The 20,128-nt window shown below is 39.7% G+C and overlaps 2 protein-coding genes across 2 annotated transcripts in view; one reads left to right on the top strand and one right to left on the bottom strand.

Moving 5' to 3' along the window:
• Window positions 1-20,128, bottom strand: part of TG (thyroglobulin) — an 82,718-nt gene that overhangs the window by 17,306 nt on the left and 45,284 nt on the right. Inside the window, exons 36-40 of the mRNA XM_053467920.1 lie at window positions 19,518-19,682; window positions 19,042-19,240; window positions 18,462-18,555; window positions 17,521-17,680; window positions 17,018-17,211 (exon numbers count right to left, since the gene is read on the bottom strand). Coding sequence (XP_053323895.1) covers window positions 17,018-17,211; window positions 17,521-17,680; window positions 18,462-18,555; window positions 19,042-19,240; window positions 19,518-19,682 — 812 coding nt within the window. The remainder of the gene's footprint in view (window positions 1-17,017; window positions 17,212-17,520; window positions 17,681-18,461; window positions 18,556-19,041; window positions 19,241-19,517; window positions 19,683-20,128) is intronic.
• On the top strand, window positions 4,970-15,314 carry SLA (Src like adaptor). The gene is made up of 8 exons (XM_053467463.1): window positions 4,970-5,059; window positions 7,932-8,016; window positions 8,963-9,062; window positions 10,628-10,714; window positions 11,218-11,321; window positions 12,410-12,541; window positions 13,610-13,748; window positions 14,591-15,314. The coding sequence occupies exons 2-8, from the start codon at window positions 7,956-7,958 to the stop codon at window positions 14,823-14,825; spliced, it is 858 nt and encodes a 285-aa protein (XP_053323438.1). The 5' UTR covers window positions 4,970-5,059; window positions 7,932-7,955; the 3' UTR covers window positions 14,826-15,314.

The raw sequence follows: 20,128 nt of genomic DNA, 5'->3' as shown, positions 1-20,128 counted from the left end.
AGGAGGTCCCTAGGAGGACCTCTAACCATTTCTGTGTAAAAAGAATATATAAAAAATAAAAAAAAATGTAAAAAAATTAAAATAAAAAAAAATTAAAAAAAATATATAAAAAAAGATAATAAAAAAATTATTAAAAAACCTTACTTCCCATTGCCCTAGCATAACATCTAGCCAGTATAACCCTCCTGCCCCCGTTCACAACCCCCAAATCCGTTAAGCCATAGGCATAAAAATTATACAAAATTGTACACCTAATAGTTTGCTCCCTGGAGCTGGCAAATTCTGGAAAATCTATATAAATTAGGTATTTCTGAAATCAGGACACCTGAATTAATAAACTTGGAGGGGATTTTCCATCACTTTACCTAATTTTGTGAGGATTCAGAGGGAAAATGTAAAAAAAAATTAGTTTATTTTTCTAATCTTCGCTAGTTTTTACTAAATTTCTCATTCTAAATTTTCAGCTAATCATCCAACTATGGTATCAAACGAAAGCTCTATCTCTCCTTGAAAAAACGATATATAGTTTACATGGGTACACTATTCACAGGAACAGAGAATAATCGCAAAACCGACATACCCCAAAAATGGCAAAATTGCTCTGGGCTTTGAGGTACCAAAAACCCCTGGGATTGAAGGGGTTAATGATACCTACTGCCCAGTCACCCCATCGCTAAACAGCACATTCTGCACCATTCAAAGAGTCTTTTTATTTATTATATATTGGTGTCATTTTAGTGGTCATTTTTTTTGCTCTACTTGATTATATTTTGTCCACATTGTGATGTCTGCAGTCTTTTAGGTGAGAATATATTAAATGTGAAAATAAACCCTGAATTTCCCTGTTTCAAAAAACCAAGGGCTGATGAACATCAACAAATACTTCTGTAAAGTGGGCTTAATTAAAGCAGTTCCGCTTAGTTATTGAGTAACACATCAAACGCAAAGAAATTTGGCAAAAAAACTAGAAAATATGTTGCAATTTTGATTAAAAAAAATTGAAACGGTTAAAGGAAAATATGTCAGCAGTGTGTGGCGGGACAAAGAGTCCTACACAAAAATGTATCAACATGCTTTATTTATTAGCGCTTGCCGTGATGAATGTCCTCGCTGGAGACAAAGTCAGATAATATATCTACAATTAATAAATATTCTGAAAATACCAAATAATAATAAATACCATGTTAGAAAAATACAAATAATAATAAATACCATGTTGGAAAAATCACTAGGAATGTATAATTTATCATTTATAATAATCTTCAAAATTCAGAACTAATTAAACAAAAATTCCAGCTTTTTAGCTTGGAAATAAAACTAGATTAAAACATAATTTTATTTAATTGAATAATAAAAAGAAACCTGAGCCAATTGTTTGTTCCGAAATAATTTTTTTAAAGTGTGTTTTATTCCGTAATTCTAATTTTTATCGTTTTAAACCAGGGTACCGCACTCCCATTGCTTGTTGTATATCTTTAGGGTTTTAATGTTACAGATATAATTCCAAGTTCCCCTTATTGAACTTCTACATTACAATAAACCCCCAGTTTCCACCCACTGGAAAAACAGTTCTCCAAGTGGGTGACATTACATGGTTTTATAAGCGGCGGCCTACTTTAGATAATTGTTGCTAAAAAAAAAAACAAAAAACAGAAACAGTATGTTTTAGGTGGGGTAGTTTCCATCTACAAGTCCCGAATCCTGAATCAGATGTAATGTAATGTGCTCTATTTAATAAAATTACTCACAATTATTCATGGTTTTAATGACATTCTCACTGCGGTCATCACAGACATATGTCAGCCCCTAATTTTCCTGTAAGAAGTCACTTTGCATTGCTAAAAAAATTAGCATGCATGTGTAATTGTGTGTAATGGTGTGTGAGCAGGGATGTGTAATTGTGTGTGTGAGAGAGCAGGGATGTATAATTCTGTGTGTGTGTGTGTGTGTGTGAGCATGGATGTGTAAGTGGGGTGAGATAGAGTGTGTGTTAGTGTTTATGAGTTAGTGTGTGTAATTTGTGTGTGTGTGTGTGTGTGTGAGCAGGGATGTGTAATTGTGTGTGAGAGCAGGGATGTGTAATTGTGTGTGTGTGTGTATGTGAGCACGAATGTGTAAGTGGGGTGAGATGTAGTGTGTGTTAGTGAGTATGAGTTAGGGTGTGTAATTTATGTGTGTGTGTGAGCAGGGATGTGTAAATTGGGTGAGATAGAGTGTGTGTTAGTAAGTATGAGTTAGTGTGTGTAATTTATGTGTGTGTGTGAGCAGGGATGTGTAATTGTGTGTGTGTGTGATAGCAGGGATGTGTAATTGTGTGTGTGTGTGTGAGCAGGGATGTGTAATTGTGTGTGTGTGTGATAGCAGGGATGTGTAATTGTGTGTGTGTGTTTGTGTGAGCAGGGATGTGTAAGTGGGGTGAGATGTAGTGTGTGTTAGTGAGTATGAGTTAGGGTGTGTAATTTATGTGTGTGTGTGAGCAGGGATGTGTAAATTGGGTGAGATAGAGTGTGTGTTAGTGAGTATGAGTTAGTGTGTGTAATTTATGTGTGTGTGTGTGAGCAGGGATGTGTAATTCTGTGTGTGTGTGTGTGAGCAGGGATGTGTAAGTGGGGTGAGATAGAGTGTGTGTTAGTGAGTATGAGTTAGTGTGTGTAATTGTGTGTGTGTGTGAGCAGGGATGTGTAATTCTGTGTGTGTGAGCAGGGATGTGTAATTCTGTGTGTGTGAGCAGGGATGTGTAAGTGGGGTGAGATAGAGTGTGTGTTAGTGAGTATGAGTTAGTGTGTGTAATTTATGTGTGTGTGTGTGTGAGCAGGGATGTGTAATTCTGTGTGTGTGTGTGAGCAGGGATGTGTAAGTGGGGTGAGATAGAGTGTGTGTTAGTGAGTATGAGTTAGTGTGTGTAATTGTGTGTGTGTGTGAGCAGGGATGTGTAATTCTGTGTGTGTGAGCAGGGATGTGTAATTCTGTGTGTGTGAGCAGGGATGTGTAATTCTGTGTGTGTGAGCAGGGATGTGTAAGTGGGGTGAGATAGAGTGTGTGTTAGTGAGTATGAGTTAGTGTGTGTAATTTGTGTAAGTGTATTTATTTTTTGGTAGCAATTGCTAATGTGAAACAATAGGATGATAACATTTTAAATCATATCTGATGGAGTAACCTGCGTAGACAGAAATTCCACCTGAAGAACAGACCTCTGAGGCGTCTAAAGCGTATCTTTTTCCTATGATGGCCCAATACAAGGGGTTCTAATGGTGATTTTACTCACCTAGTCCTGTGTTGAAAGCTATAGAGGGGTATAGCCCCCATTTTCAGGAAGAAAAAAATGAAAGATAAAGAAATACATTTTTTTGGATGTTTTTCTGTAAAAAAAAATGTGGAATTTCTAGCGCGGAATAATATTCTGCACCAGAACCACGTTGAGACCATAACCCCGGTGCTTCGGCACAGATTGTGCTGCCAGGAGGCTTTTTTGTGATCGTGGTGTGAAGGCCGCTCGCATGAAACGCGAAAAAATATGTCAAAATAAGGAGTTGAGTAATCATGTGATTAACAAAGAGAAATGAATTGCAGACTTTCTGTCCCGACAAATTGTGAATATTTTTCACATGACGCGCCGACGGGCTGCGTGTTGCCGCACCATAAGGATCAACCCGATGGCTGGACGGAATCATAGAAACGTAGAATTTCTCCGTCAGATCAGACCCGTTCTCCCCGTCTATTCGCCCGTTTTTCCTGCTGTAAAGACTCAGACCGGTTGTTGGTCTCGTCTTAGACTCAGGAGCCGTATGCCGATCCCATGCGTGTTTCCATGCCCTTACCAGATTAGCCTCTACCACTTCTGCTGGGAGGCTGTTCCACTTATCCACCACCCTCTCAGTAAAGTTAAACATCCTTACATTACATCTAAACCTCTGACCCTCTAGTTTTAGATGATGGCGTCTTGTCCTAGCCGTCCCTCCTGTACTTTGTTAAATGTCTCTACCCCAATCCCCACTCTTCCCCCCCCCCAAGTTATATTGAGATCCCTACGTCTTTCCTGATAATGAACGGCCCTCGGATGCTGGGAATGGTCCAATACCAGGGCCACGGTTAGTCTACTAAGCTAAAAAAAAGTTTCTTTTTACTGTATATTTGAAATAACCATTAATAATAATAATAATGAATTAACGTGGGAATAGCGCTATTCTTATCAGCATATCTGGGAAATATTAACCCTCACAAAGCCCATCGTGAATACTCTATGATGCGCCTCGCCAAATGTGTTCACCAATTTGCACCAATACCCTCTTTTCTTCTTAAAGCTGTTTTTAGCCTTGCTTTGGAAACATACATTAATATTCCACTTATATTTCTGATAGACATTATTTTTTTTTGCATACAATCTAAATTCAAATACTATTTGTAGTAGGGAAATACTTAAGGGACCCTCCAGCCATCACATATACTTTAAGGCACATGATGAAAGGTCCCTTTAAGCTTACGTGGCCCCCCATTTGCAAGTGCATGGGGGGGGGATTCGTCACAATCCGCCATATGCCCGCCAGCTGGTTATCGCGCAGGAGATGTGTTCGGCCGACTGCATGTCCTCACACGTGATATACTTACCCCCCAATCAGCTCCAGCGATTGGCTCTTACGAATGTTGCAAGCAGGTTCAGAACCCCCTGCTCATGGCCAATGGGAGATTATCCCTGCCAATGATTGGCTGTTTAAATCCGGCAGTAAGTGGTGCATGGAAGCTGCAGCTTCTCCGCAAATTAAATATCTTTTTTTTGTTGTTTTTTTTGTTAAGAGGGCACTCTGGGACACTGGAGAGACCCTATAAATAATATTATGGTTTCCTGGACAAAATTGCAACAGAGGTGATCATTTTAACGAATAAACAGGAACTCGCTTTCTTTGCAAGAACCGAAAACTTTCCTTACAGAAGCAGAGGAAGTTTGCGGCTCGGTATTTTAACCGTCGTTCTACTTGACTGTGTGACATTCATAACAGTGAGCGCGGCTCGGACGCTGATATGACAGCGCACACCATGATCTACTGACATGGAACATATTCAGGTAAAAATACAATAATACAAAATATCTACATTTATGAAAAGATATATATATATATATATTTATTTATATATTTATGTGAAGCTGTAGCAGTTATATTTATTATTTATTTTACGTGTGGGATGTTTGGTCTTGGAAGAGCTTTTCTTCATTTCTGTACTAATATTGCAAATATTTTCAAAAATATGATGCATAACTAGTGAGATTTTTTTTTTTAATTTTAAGAAATATATATTTTTATCTTTAAAGAAAGGCAGAAAAATAAAATGCACAAAAAAGGGTCCGACGATGTCCAAAATAGAAACACAGAATTCAACGGCAGATTGGAACCCAAATAGTCTGCCCTTTATTCCTGCTGTAAAATTGCAAATATTTATTGGGGTTTTTTTAGACAATATGCAACATCTCTGATTTTACGTAAAAATTTGTTATGAAATAGAGAAATTGCTGTGATATGGAAACGAATGCTAGAAACGTATACTCTTGATCTATACATTTGCTTGAAATTGCAATGGAAGTGCAATATATTGGATCACCTTAAGCTCTATAAGAAAAAAAAAACGTATTCCAAGCAAAGTTTAAAAACCCTTAAAAGGAAAGAATTTATACCCAAATGTGACAGCAGATAACAAAACTATTCGGCCTATCTAGTATCTCTACTTTTCCTCTATAAAAGCCTCAAACTGTACTCGGTTCGTGGTCGTATACTCACAATAGTCTTATGTCTATACCATGCATGTATGTACTTAATTGTTGAAAAATCTTTAAGTGCTCTACAGTTGACATATATAAAGTGGAGATACAATAAGTACAGTCTTAGCACCGTATTACCCTCTACCACTTCTGCTAAGAGGCTGTTCCACTTATCTTCCATCCTCCCAGGAAAGTAAAACTTCTTTACATTCCATCTAAGCCCCTGATGCTCTAGTTCTAGATTACGGTCTCTTGTTCTAACGTTTCTACTCCTTTGAAATAAACTTCCCTCCTGTACTTTGTTAAATCCCTTTAATGTTTCTATTTCATCTCTTCTCTCCCCCAAGCCGGACATATAGAGTTCCCTTAGTCTTCTCCTGCAAACCATTTTAGAAGCCCCTCTCCTTCTGGAGATGGGGGTCTCCAGAGCTGTCCCCAATACTCTAGGTGAGATCTGACCGGAGATCTGTAAAGTGTCAGAACCTCCTCCCTCTTCCTATTGTGGCTATTTATGCCACCAACCATACACCCCAGCACCCTGCTCTGTGACATGTGGGGACAGGAGTGTTTTTCCGATACATCAATCTGGTTAAATATACGACAACAATGAAAAACCAGACCGCTAAAGTACGCAATTCAAGACACAGAGCATTGCTAGCACCAGCCTGTTTTGCAGGCCGATCGTTCCACTGTCCCCTAATATTGTTTGCATGTCTAAAGTGGCTTCTTATTGTGCAAAAAACTTCTGTAAGTAGCTGACCCACTTCCCCATTTTAATCGGGATGTAGAATCATTAAGAACAGAAATTTCAAAATATCAAGAACAGAAACAATCGTAGCCTGTTTCCAAAAGATAACCACGTAGCTGTTTGGGGACAGAGTTACTCAAGGCTATGTGGTTATTCAGACGGAACTATCAGACATGACAAAGAAGAGTTATGTTTCAAAAAGGGATCCTGGGGCCATTTTCTCCATTTTAGTAAATATATCCACAGTTATTGACAGCACGATCTGGGTAGGATTGTTAGGGTTATGTAACCCTGTTGCCCGATTTCCTTTTGGAGTCAAGAAGAAATTTCCCCCCTGATAGCAGAATTCAAAATAACTTAATTAGGTTTTTTGCCTTTTTTTAACTCAAGAATAGGAAGGTTAGGGAGAAGGGTTGAACTTGATGGACTTAGCTCTTTTTTCAACCTTATGTACTATGTAACTATAAGATGCATTAAAAAGCGATTCTGGTGCAAAAGTTTGAAAGCGATTTTATCACCATAGCAACCAGCAGATATAAGACTAGTTTGCAATCACTTTTTAAACTTAAAACCCTGTGAATCCAATCCCTTTTTTTAAACTTAAAACCCTGTGAATCCAATCACTTTTTTTTAAACTTAAAACCCTGTGAATCCATTCCCCTTAAAGAGTTTCCATTAAATCTAGAATTACTGAAGTTTTCCGAAAGGGCCGGTACAAAATAAAAATGGCTCAAATTTGTACCAAAAAAAAGTAAAACACAAAACGTATCGTCAGTTTCCGCCATCCATGGGGATTTCCTACAACAGTCAATCCAGCAGAAAATTAAATGACCGAGAGGTTTTTTTTGGTAATTTTCTAGAGAAAAGTGGAACATTTTAAGGACGTTTGCAAAAAAAAAACTAAACTGATCCCATCCATCGGTAATAATGCAGCATGTATACAGGACTACCAAAAAATAACTAAAAACAGATTAATAAACACAGCATAAAACCTTTAAAGTTTAAATCATATTTTAATACGAATAAAATATTAATGCGACACCTTTATATCTCTATCTATCTGTCTATCTATCCATCTGTCTGTCTGTCTGTCTATCTATCTATATTTCTAACATGCCTCCTCCTATGGAATACCATAATGTGGGTTTCCGAAATACGTATATTTCTTATTTAATGTTTAAACATAGGTTCATACATGTAGGTTTATTTAGTGCTCTGCGGGTAGGATCAGACCGATTTGTTGATGTAATGGCACAAGTGAGCTGAAACTTGAGACACCCCCTTCTCGGTCGAGTTGTTCTCATTCATCAATGTATGTTCTTTAGAATGTTGACGTGTAAAATGTAACACGTTCACATATCCGCGCTATGCTGAAGAATCCAAAGGACAAAAACAAACTTTTCTTTACGCATTCCCCCTGCTTGTTAATTGCAGAGTTAATAGCCAAAAATAGCGGATATGGGAAATATCGTGAAAAACGCATCGACCAAACTGGATGAGATTACTGCATATCAAACAGGTAAGAACTTTACTCGGTTAACAGAGACCACGATGGTGATTAATTCATTCTCACACAAAGCTTACATCGCTTGAGGGCTTGAGGGCCGATAAAATCTCTTTGACCCATCTATGTTGGAGGCGTCTTATTTAGGCTGATACAGTAACTACCTCTGTTGCTGTTACCCAGGGCAGGATCAGTGGCAGAATATAGGTGACTGCCTGATGGCGGCACAACCACATGGTTCTCTGCCTATGTTTATAAGAAAATGCATGCAGTAGGGGGCGCCAGGGAGACAGTCCGCCTAGGGAGATAGAAACCCTAACAACAAACCTGACATCCAGGCTTTTACCCTTAAAGGGCCGCTACACCCCTATGGTCATGTAAAATTAATGCAATCGTTCAGACTCCAACCCAACACATCAGTGCGTACGCTCTTAAGTATGCTCCCCGATCTGTAACACTCAAATTTATGTCAATGGGATAGCAGAAGCCAATCGCAAGTCTTCTAGCTGAATAATATTATTCAACTAGTATACCTGGCTGGTGCTGCTCCCATTGATTTGCTGCTTACACTTCATGGAGGCCGTTGGGGAGGAAGAAGACGAGACAGAAGCCTCATCACCAACTAAAGAATGGCCATTCGCATTATATCTTAGATTTTTACATTCCATGTAAACCAAAGTTGGGAAGAAGGTTTGGTCTGATGCCCTCTGTTTATAAATGTATCACCAACAATGAAACTGTCAAATAATCAGTAGGGTCTTGAGAGTATCCTTTTTTTGGACAATCTTATGTTCGATGCACACGATACAGAAGATGATCACAAAATGGAAATATTCTAACCTAATTTCCAAAATGTGAGTTCCGACTTCTGACCATCATGTAATCTGATTGGACAGGGCTCACTTGAGGTCAGATACATTAAAAAAAATCCCGCCATGTCATCTTTTTTTGCAATCTATAGGAGCAGAAAGTGAATTCTTAGCCGTTCTGTTTAATTACCCTTCCACTGATGTGAGCGAACCGATCTTTCACGTTGGAGAAAAGCTGCGGGTCATTTCAGAGTGAGTCTCTTTTTTTTTGCTGCTGTTTACATTAAATGGTTAAAAATACTCATAGAAAAATACTGTAAGTTTCCATATTGTTAATTTGTCTACTTTTCCTAACAAGCGTAGCAGAATATTCTTAGGTTCTGTGGGGTTTGAGAACTCTTCTCCTAAATAAGTAGTATATGTAACCTCAGGATCTGCACATCAGACTTTCTCTAAGATGCATAACATTTCACTTATTGACGTGCAACACCAGTCACTCGATTATCTGTCTGCTACAGAATTCCTAAAGCTCAAGGCCTCAAGTTTTATAAAACTAAAAAGAATTAAGGTAGGGCTATCGAATTTGAGCAGCATGTTTGTGATCAAATATATTATAACAAATAGTAAACCTTTAACTAAATGCATTGCAATGTAATAAAAAAAAAAATCTGGAATTTAACAAAATAAAGGAAAATGGTGATCTTGAAACGCTATCCCTAACTGCAGAATAAATAAGGGATTTTTTAGTGTATGCTTAACATAAATGCAAGACAACAAGCAAATTGTAAAATAATAATAATAATAATAAAATATAAAAATAATAAAAATAAATAATAATACATTTATGGGAAAAAACAACAAAATCTTCCACCTCAATAGGAGGCACGGTCCAGCAGATGGTAATGCAAATGACCAGTAGTACCTCTAGAATATATAACCCCCCTCCCCAGACATTAGGTCATGTGGGGGGGGCAACTTTTTTTTTATAAAATCTGTAAACTCAAGGTTGGTCCAGATAATTGAACTGAATGAATGAATGAAGGTTCAGTCTCTCTGGAACTATTTTATGCTACACGATAGCAAAAGGCGTTTCATTTCTACAACATGCAACCGGCTCAACTAATGGAAAGTTATCTTCCTGTTATCAATCACACTTAGAAAAACAAAAAACCTCAAAAGGCATAATGCAAATATCAGCGTTCAAAATGTGTTTTGCAGAAAGCGCTGCCTCGATTTACTGTAAACCGGAGCTAACACGCATACACGGATACAGCGTGCGCCCCAAACGGTCTTCAAAGCTTTACATGCCGGGCCAAGCTAAGATATATTCATGGAAATTTTTTGGGTCCAGCACAGATGGTATCTTGACAACATATGTTTAAAAAAAAAATCTAATGTTTTTAAAGAACAGGAAAAACTATATGAACGTCTATGGAGAATAACATTTAACTCTTAAACAGGGCATTGCTTATTATATGTTCGTCCTATGGCGGCGAGGTTGAGATCCCCTCTCTGGTACAGAAGGGGTTAAAGGTTGCCGATTTCATGGAAAGAAGAAGAAGAACCCTGTTATGTTTGAAGTCCATGGAGGCTCAACAGGCCCCAAATTTTAAGTCTCTCAGCCTGACCATCTCAATTAAAAATGAATGAATCTACTGGTTTTCAGGCAATGCTATACAGAATTCCTGGCACGTTGCGCAGCTCTGCATTAAAACTTAAAAAAATACAATTTTGGGGGTTAAGCTCTCCGTTTAACATGATTAAATATAACCGCAGGAAATACTTCTTGTCCCAACGTACGTTTTATTTGTTTGCAGGGAAGGCGGGTGGTGGAGAGCTGTCTCGCTAAAAACAGGCCGAGAAAATTACATCCCGGGGACATGCGTCGCCAAAGTTTACCACGGGTAAGAGAAATGGATACAGTTATGTTGGTTTCAGAGAAGATGGTGGCTTTAGTCAAAGTTGCTAACTTTTATTGGGTCAAAATAGAAAAAAAAATGATATGTAATCGCAGAAGCATCTGAGACCTTCGAGGTCTCTTTCTGGCGCACCCCACTCCTGGCCCACTTCCCTTCCAAAAACGGCGTGTCTCGCGATGTCAGTGGACTTTCCCACCGATGTTTCCGGCGGCTCTGCTGACAGCGTGGGACACACACCATTTTTGCAGGCCGTCAGCGGGACCTCCTACCCGCATCTCTCAAGGGGGGCTCCCAGCTCCCGGGTATGGTTATTCACAATTTAAAATGTGAAACTACAGGTTCACTTCCTGAGTTCCTCAAAATTGAATTGATCTCCGATACATAAATATGTGTAAACAGGCATCCCCTTAACCCCTTAATGTTAATTTTCTATATTGTCCCTCTTTATGTTATTGTTAAGTTATCCCACCTTATTGTTCCATGTGCAGATGGCTGTTTGATGGCGTAGGAAGAGAAAAATCTGAAGAACTTCTACAACTTCCAGACACCAAGATTGGAACATTCATGATCAGGCAAAGTGAGACCAAGAAAGGTAATCCTGAACGAGATATACGGTATATACATATAATATCATTCAAAAGTTTGGGGTCACTGAGCTGTTTTCATGGAAAACGAGGACATTTCTGGCTGTAACATAATTACAAAAGGGGTTTATAACCATCAATTAGCCTTTTAAACTTAAACTTGGATCAGCGAACACAACGTGCCATTAGAACACAGGAGTGATGGGAGTGATAAAGGGCCATTGGAACACAGGAGTGATGGGAGTGATAAAGAGCCATTGGAACACAGGAGTGATGGGAGTGATAAAGAACCATTGGAACACAGGAGTGATGGGAGTGATAAAGGGCCATTGGAACACAGGTGTGATGGGAGTGATAAAGAGCCATTGGAACACAGGAGTGATGGGAGTGATAAAGGGCCATTGGAACACAGGAGTGATGGGAGTGATAAAGGGCCATTGGAGCACAGGTGTGATGGGAGTGATAAAGGGCCATTGGAACACAAGAGTGATGGGAGTGACAAACGGCCATTGGAACGCAGGAGTGATGGGAGTGATATAGGGTTTTTGTATGCCTATGAAGAGATTACATTAAAAATTAGCCGTTCCCAGCTACAATAGTCATTTGCAGCATTAACCCCGTCTGCGCTGGATTTCTGATCCATTTCATGTTATTTTAAAGGACGAAATTTGTGTTTCTTTCCAAAACAAGGAAGTTTCTAAGGGACCCCAAACTATATTTATACACACGTACACATTTTTGTGTCTTGTGCTGTAGGCCCGTCTAGAATGCGTAGGGGCCGACGGTTAACTCCATTTCTGAATTTGTCTCCTTAATGTAACTATAGCAAGGATCTGAAACTTGTTCAGCCTCCTATGAGAAAAAAGGTGCGTTACTAAAAATGGTCAATTTTGGTCGTAACAGAAACTGTATTCTTTTACAATCCTGCTTCCTCTTCGCTATTTGAAGCTGCAAACTTCCTATAACTATAACGGGTGAACAATTTCACTTCAATAAATGGCTAACATTTTCCTTGCGATAAATCCTGTGTAGTTTTGTCGATTCCAGTTTTTTTACTCAAAGCTGCAGTTGTGATGTTTATTTCTGTTTCATGCAGGTTCCTATTCTTTATCCGTGAAATACAGACAGATTAAGCATTACAGGATTTTCCGTCTCCCGAACAGCTGGTATTACATCTCCCCGAGGCTCACCTTCCAGTGTCTGGAGCACCTTGTTAATCACTATTCAGGTACGGCCCAAGCTCAGTTCTACTTTCTCGATCGTCTCAGTGCTTTTTCCGCACTATTTTACTGATGTCATAGTTTACAATGTAAACAGTACTGCCATAATGTTACCAAAACACCACGGCGGCACCATAACACCATGGCATGGCCACAAACTCTAATCTGTAACTTTCATCTCCTGCTTAGATTAGTCAAATTTGGGGATATGGCCAGTAATGTCTTCCCAGGTAGGCATCAGGGTTACCTTAATGATAATGTACCTATACTTAACCATAAAAGTGTTTTAAGGACCGAGACTGGTATATATATATATATATATATATATATATATATAAATGTTTTGGAAAGAAAAGCAAAAAGTGCCCTTTATCACTCCCATCACTCCTGTGTTCCAATGGCCCTTTATCACTCCCATCACTCCTGTGTTCCAATGGCATGTTCGCTAATCCAAGTTTAAGTTTAAAAGGGTAATTGATGGTTAGAAAACCCTTTGGCAATTATGTTACAGCCAGAAATGTCCTTGATTTCCATAAAAATAATTTGGGAGATCTTTCATTCTTGTGATGGATGGATTATCCTGAATGAAGCTAAGGGTTAATAGATGATCATTAGGTAGAAGATTCAGTTTGGATAGAGGTAAAGATATTGTGCTGGAACCACAAAGATACCAAAAGCAATTACTTAGAAAAAGGTCATGGAAACATCAAGTAAACCTTTTGTAATCAATAAAATACTCCGAATGTCCAAACCAACCATCAACTGGTCACGAGCCTAAAAGCGAACGCCTACATTAACAGGCGCCAATGTCCCCAGCGGAGCCAGAAGCATATAAAACATACATTTCCGGTATACAAAAGAAACGTATGACACCCCAATTGTTAAACAGAACATTAGATATGAACTTCCCTGTAACAGCTGTGTATCCAGTGCATGTTTTTAGAACCTCACAGAAGAGCAATTATCAGAGCTGCTGCTTTCAGGTTCCTGAAATGTGTCGCTTGGTTCCTTTCTTAGTGATGGGAATATGTTATAGCAGATAAACATGTTTAATAGTCTCATGTGTTTCCATACAGAGAACTCTGACGGGCTGTGCTGTGTCCTGACTACTCCCTGTCTTACCTATCAGTCCGTGACACACTCAGAATCACTGGAAAGTCACGCGCCACCCGTAGTAAGAAGACGTAGGACCTTTGACTGGAAGAGTATGAAAAGGTGAGTAACACTCAAGAAGCGTTGCGATAAAACGTCTGCACAGAGCATCTGCACAAGCATAATACACAGTGCGTCGGCCACACGGGAAACAACAATCACCAAGCAGCCCTTAATATGAAGCCCGTGTGAAAAGCATCCAAAAAGCCATTCTTCCCCAAAACTTGCACAATATACCAAGTGTGGCGATCCTAACACTGTTGGCCATTTTTGTAACTCCATAAAGACAATGAGTAAAATAAAGTGATGAAGACTCTTTCACAAAAGCCTGGGAACTTTCTGGATTTGACCTGGAGTCTCCGGGAGAAGCTTTGCTTTCCTGAGTCTCCGGGTCACTTTCCTCTTTCTCATTTTTCTTTATTTAGCCATAGCTGCTCATGCCCGGTTTTCATACAAAGGCCTGTTTGCATTATTCAATAGCCTTGGAGTTACCTCTTATTAAGTAAATTGTAAGCTCACAAGGGCAGGGCCCTTCTCGTAGCTGCCTTCCTATAGTAACGGCGCTGTTGGCTCTCCAGAAAAAGATATATAATGACTCATTAAATGTAACAACTTAATAAGGACAATAATATACCTTAACCCCGTCCTTTCAAATAAAAGGTATTTTTTCGTGTTAATCAAGCACTACGTGTAGCCGAATAAAGCTTTAGAATTGTCTAAGGCAGTATGTCATTCTTGACATAATGATGTCATTAGTGAGTTGCAGCTCAACCATACCTGCCTACGCTATGCAAGCAACAAATGTGTTATTGTTGCATAGGCCGTTGTGCTTGCGGAGTCAACAGAAAGCCATTAACAAATAGCGCGAGCTACATAAAGTTAAGACATGTTGGTTTTCTTTCTAGAGTCCCGCTGAGGGTGGAAGATACGAGAAATACTTTGGAAACAGATGATACATTTCTCAGCTTTGGCCTCAGAGAAAGCATCGCTTCGTATATCTCCCTGGCGGGAGATGAAGATTTTTCCATGGTTTATGGAGACAAGAAAAAAACGAAACGCCAAAGCCAAGTCATCGCCGGCGTGAACAACCGACTCAGCTTCAGGGCCTTCACAGACGATTATTCTCCAGTCCACACATGAAGATTTTTTATCTCCACCTGCATCGAGTGCCGAAACCAAACCAAAAACACAGACGGAATGGACTGAGATCATCTCGTTAAACATGAGGATATATCTACTGCTGGTACAAATATCCATTGCACAAAACTCTGGCTCGATTTTAACCCCATATGGACAGCGTTTGCGCTATCCGATGACTTAATCTGACCCGGGTTGACTAGTGCTAGGGTGGCAGGTACAGGGCTGCAGCAGTCCCCCTGCCACAAAACCAGGGGACAGATTGCTGCTTCATGGGGCAGTTACAAGTATATCAGCACTATGAGGTCACATCCTCCATAGGATGTATTACAAGGCGCTGGTTTGCCTTTAAGACAAAGAGCGCCGGGATATGATGTCATATCCCGGAGCTCCGGAGTGGAGCTCTGCCCTGGGGGGGGGGACCTGGAATTATTTAAGATTATTGATCCTTATTCCACCATATGCATTACCAGTTAGTACTGCTTTGTTCTACATGGAAAACTATTATTCAGGTACAATTACAGTCATGTAATATGCTCTAAAATCCCAACCGTTATCGCTACGCATTATTGCTACGCGTAAACATATAGAGTGGCGGAATCCTGTGAATTCTTACACTGAACCTTTACAAGCTGAGAATGACAGATGCTAATATTTAGCATAATAATTGTTGTGAGCGGTTTCTTCTAATATTAATTAATGATCATAAAAATCACAATATTAACTTTTTAGCCTCAAAACAGAAACAGAAAACGGCTTTAATTGGCATTGAGCAGGGCTCTCTCCACCAAATGTATCAGTTTGTCTTAGTCTGTCAATTCTTGTCTTGTCATTTCCATTGAATTTATGTATTGTATTAAGCGCTGCGTAAACTGTTGGCGCTATATAAATAAAAGATAATAATAATAATAATAATTGAAATATCTAAAAGCAACTTCCTGGTTTTGTCTCTCATCCCAAACACCATTCCCCCTTCATCAAATATACGCCGGAAATAATGTTTTATGTTTTATATAGGAATAAATACGACTCTTGTTGTTTAAGGTTCTGTTTATATCTTTTCTAAAAACACTTATTTAAACCCTTTTTCAGATTCTTTTCCTAGCTATCCCAAAGGCAAAGGTGCCAGGGGCTCATATATATATACACATAAATGCCTATGTATATATATATATACGGATATCGCAGATTAGGGGGAAGCTGGGCTATCCTGATCTATTTATAAAATAAAAATGTCCGCTTCCTTCTTGATGTACTGTCTCTGCTCTTCCGCATCGAATGTATCTGTCTCCACGTAGCTATGGTGGGGAATATGGAATTTACGGGGTCTCAAAGAGATTTAACCTGCTAGAATATAATCATATAAAATGGACAAACAAAATCTTCTACTGTAATGGCCGCTTCACAGAACAACTTGAGATAAGGTAAAAATAAACTTTTTTGTGTGCTTGGTGAGTACCACGTCACGTATTGTGTAGTTGTGGTTTTTCTTATAAACGCTTTAGTTCCAGCCAACACAGTTAGACCCGAAACCGAAAGTTCTTCATCGCCTTCTGTCTGTACGTTAACGAAGGGCTTTATGAACTGCTTAACCTCAGCAGGTTTTGGTGTAAAACGGTAATCTCAGCATCACTGTTATACGTTATCAAGACTTTAATCATTTTACTGCGCATTTCTCCATCTGTCGGGATTAAAACCGTAACCATGTTGACATGTATGACACGTCATTGCCCTAGGCCTAAAGTAGGTCAGCACCACCGAGTCCTCAGGAGACTTTCCATGCGCATTGAGTCTCTTTCTTGCACCCTCTGTTGCTTAGTGCAGGGACGTCACATCACATTCTGCCCTCTCGTAAGAGAGGGGATGTCTGATCTCCCCAGCTGGCTAGTTGAGCTGCGCCATGTTGGCATTCCTGGGAACTCTCCAGGCTAAAGTGCCGATTCTCCTGGTCACCATGGAGAAGGGAGCTCCACTCACCACGCACTTCCTGTCCAAAAACGCAGTGGGACCACTCGCCAATGTCAGTGGGACCACCCACCTGCATGTTCCCCGGGGAGTCAGATCACTCATTAGGACGATCTGTCTTTGCTAATGAGCCTCAGTGGCTTCAGATCGGCTCCCCTAGGCCTAGAAACCGATTTGGTATTTCTTCTAGCAGGACGATGTAGATGAATACAGGAAAGGTTCTTACTCACCATAAGCAGGGCTCTTTTGAAAGCTGTGGTGTCGGCCAATAATAAGTGGATGCTGGCAATATCAGCCCCAGCTCGATCAGCAGCTATGGAAACCACCCCAGCGTCTCCTCTAAAATGACCAATGTTTTCGTGAACCCATTTCAAGGCAGCGGCTTGATCAAAAAGACCCCAGTTTCCACTCGGCGTAGTGTTACCTAGAAATGTAACAAAATGGGATTGAAGTCTGAAAGAGTTTACAAGGATCTATTAATAAATACTTTCATTTATATATTTTTTTCAGTGGACAGATTTTATTTCCATTTAGCAATGAATTGTATTCTATTATATAAATATTTGTTTACAAGTAATATATAAAATTACAAAAATACAATTACGCAAAAAAAAATATATAAAAAATATGGATTTTTGTTATATAGACTTTGGAGCATAATTATTTTAATAATAAGCTGTGGGTCCATTTTATCAGCCAACAAGCAAAAGCAGATGACTAACATGGAACTTACCAGTGCTTAAAAAACCAAAAACGCCAACTCTGTAACTCGCAGTCACAACAATAATGTCACCCACGGCCGCCATGTAAGATCCGTCAACAAAGGTTTGCCCGTTTTCGCTGTAGTCACTTGGGCTGTTGTGAAAATAAAGGAGGGTAGCTTTGCCTGTTCCCTACAAATAAAAATACAAAATTAAATTAAATCACAAAATTAAAAAAATTTAAAGATCCCAAAGCAAAATTAAAAAAATATTAAAAAAAAAAAAGTTTGGTTTAATGATCTGGGGGATAAGCTGGCCCTGTATAAAGTTGAATTCAATTATTATTGGACTTTAAAGAAATCTCACAGATTTAATTGAGCATTATGCTTGCATAGCTCCATAGCTCCGCTTCTTTTCTCGCATCTTCTTCCTCTGTCTTCTTTTTTCAGCCGCTCCTCTCAGTATACGCCTGTTGACCAGGCCTCCCGGAGTACTTTAGCAAAAGAATAGATCCACAGCGCATGCCACATAGACAGCCTTGAGGTGCCGCGATTTTGAGGAAGCTCTCTGCGAGGCCTGATCAACGCAGCTGATACTGGGGAGAAGAGGATGAAGAAAAAAGACAGAAGAAAGAAGACAGACGAAGAGGCAAGAGAAGAAATGGAGCTGCAGTAAAAGAGACATGGACACAGAAGCGGTCAGCGAAGAAGGTAGGGAGATATTAAGATAGTGTGAGAGAGAGTAAGTAAGAGTGTGGGTGTTTTTACATTTTAAAGTTTAGGGAGCGGGGGAGCCACCTATAGGATCCGCCCCGGGGTGCCAAATACTATAGTTACTCCCCTGGAATAAACACGTCTGCTGCAATTAGATGTGAATTACTTAATGGGGAGTGACATAATGCAGATCTTGTGATCAGGAAGTTAAGATGGTTGCTCCCATGACACACACATAGTTTTGGAAACAAAATACTTACAGTATTGTAAGGAACAAATACGTTGAGATAGAGGCAGTCTTCACTAACTGAGCCGTACTGGGCCTTTCCATCCCCTGGCTGTAAGCAACTAGACCTACAAAATACCAAACACATGTGAAGTTACCCATAATTTCATAAAGTAATGAGTAACAATTCAATACCTTTTAAATCAGAAAATATGAATGGAAAACCCAGATGACTTAAAATAAAGAAAAGTAACACCAAAGGACCACAGTTCTTCCTCCTCACTCTGTGTTCATTTCTTAGAATCTTTAGTTTCATTTGTATTGTGGCCTCAAAGTGAATGTTAAGCAAAACAGGTCATTGTCAGTAATGGTATAGTGAAAAGCCAATGAACACCAGTATCTGGATGACCAACAACAGACTGGGGACACAAGGACAATGAACACCAGTATCTGGATGACCAGCAACAGACTCGGGAGACAAGGACAATGAACACCAGTATCTGGATGACCAGCAACAGACTCGGGAGACAAGGACAATGAACACCAGTATCTGGATGACCAATGTTCCATTTCAGAATGGTTACCCCCAGTTAAAGACACGACATGTAGGTTACCTTGTTGTGGTGGCATTCCATGTGCCCGTCCAGTTATACGGCTGTGGAGGACGGAACCTGTTATCACCAACCGGAGGAGCAGCGTAAGGGATGCCAAGGAACTGATTTACATATTTTATATCTGATCCGATCTGAATGGCTTGTGATTTGCCAAACAGAGACGCACCGGATGAAATGGTCACTGATGAACGTGTAGAAACTGAAACATCAAGATAGACACGGAGTAGAAATTTTAGGTCTTAGTTTAGATAGATAGATAGATAGCTAATAAAAGGCATTCCATTATATTCTAAATAAACATCAAATATTGATAAAGCCATTGGACTGGATTCAACGCCAGAGATAACCTTAAATGGAATAACAATCCTACTTTACACTTTAATTGGGAAAATGGGACGATTCTCATAATCTCTTAGGTCAGCCTTTTCTGTCTCCGGCATTTTCTGTTTAACAAACCGAGGCCTTCCAGACATTACCTTTCTTCCGAAAGATGTAAGTAGCCGGTTCCTTTACTAAAACGCTGCATTGATGCTTGTTTAGATTATGGTAGCAGCTCTGGGTCTCGGGATAGAAAAGACAACGGACTTTGGTCTGTAGAACTTCAACTGTAGCGGTAACACAAGACTGAGCGCGGGAACAGACTGGGGAGACAAAGACGAGGGTAACGTTAGTTTGGAGTGATCTACAACAACACAAAGGGGTCTATTCATTAAAGACAGAGTTGACAAGAGAATGGTTCAGCTCAATGATGTCCAACTCCAGTGAGCTTCTGCTGCAGGAAGAGCTTGCCTGGCCCCGTATAATGCATAGTCAAACAGGTGACACATCTCCAACATCTTCCAGGGCTCAGCTCTTGACGGAGATACTTGCCAGCATTGGCCCTTTATACCAGATAGTGAAGGGAGTTGAAAATACCAACTATCTTGCAAACTCTCCTAAAAGCTCTCGCTTTTATAGTGAATAAACCCTAAAGGACCAGACATGCTGCGCATTTTCCCACATCTGGCTGGTGCCATGGGAGGCAGACCAAGCCCCCGCCACTTTATGCGAATGCCCTCCGATAAAGCCTTTTTCAGTCACTTCTTTA

The sequence above is a fragment of the Spea bombifrons genome, chromosome 5 (genome assembly GCF_027358695.1).
Source record: "Spea bombifrons isolate aSpeBom1 chromosome 5, aSpeBom1.2.pri, whole genome shotgun sequence".
NCBI lineage: Eukaryota > Metazoa > Chordata > Amphibia > Anura > Pelobatidae > Spea > Spea bombifrons.
This window is presented reverse-complemented; position numbering and strand designations above follow the sequence as displayed.

Excerpts from the sequence above, each read along its gene's own strand:
- SLA (XM_053467463.1), top strand. The coding sequence starts at position 7,956 with ATGGGAAATATCGTGAAAAACGCATCGACCAAACTGGATGAGATTACT. Across the intron at positions 10,715-11,217 it reads GTCGCCAAAGTTTACCACGG|ATGGCTGTTTGATGGCGTAG; the intron begins GTAAGAGAAATG and ends TTCCATGTGCAG. Across the intron at positions 11,322-12,409 it reads GCAAAGTGAGACCAAGAAAG|GTTCCTATTCTTTATCCGTG; the intron begins GTAATCCTGAAC and ends TGTTTCATGCAG.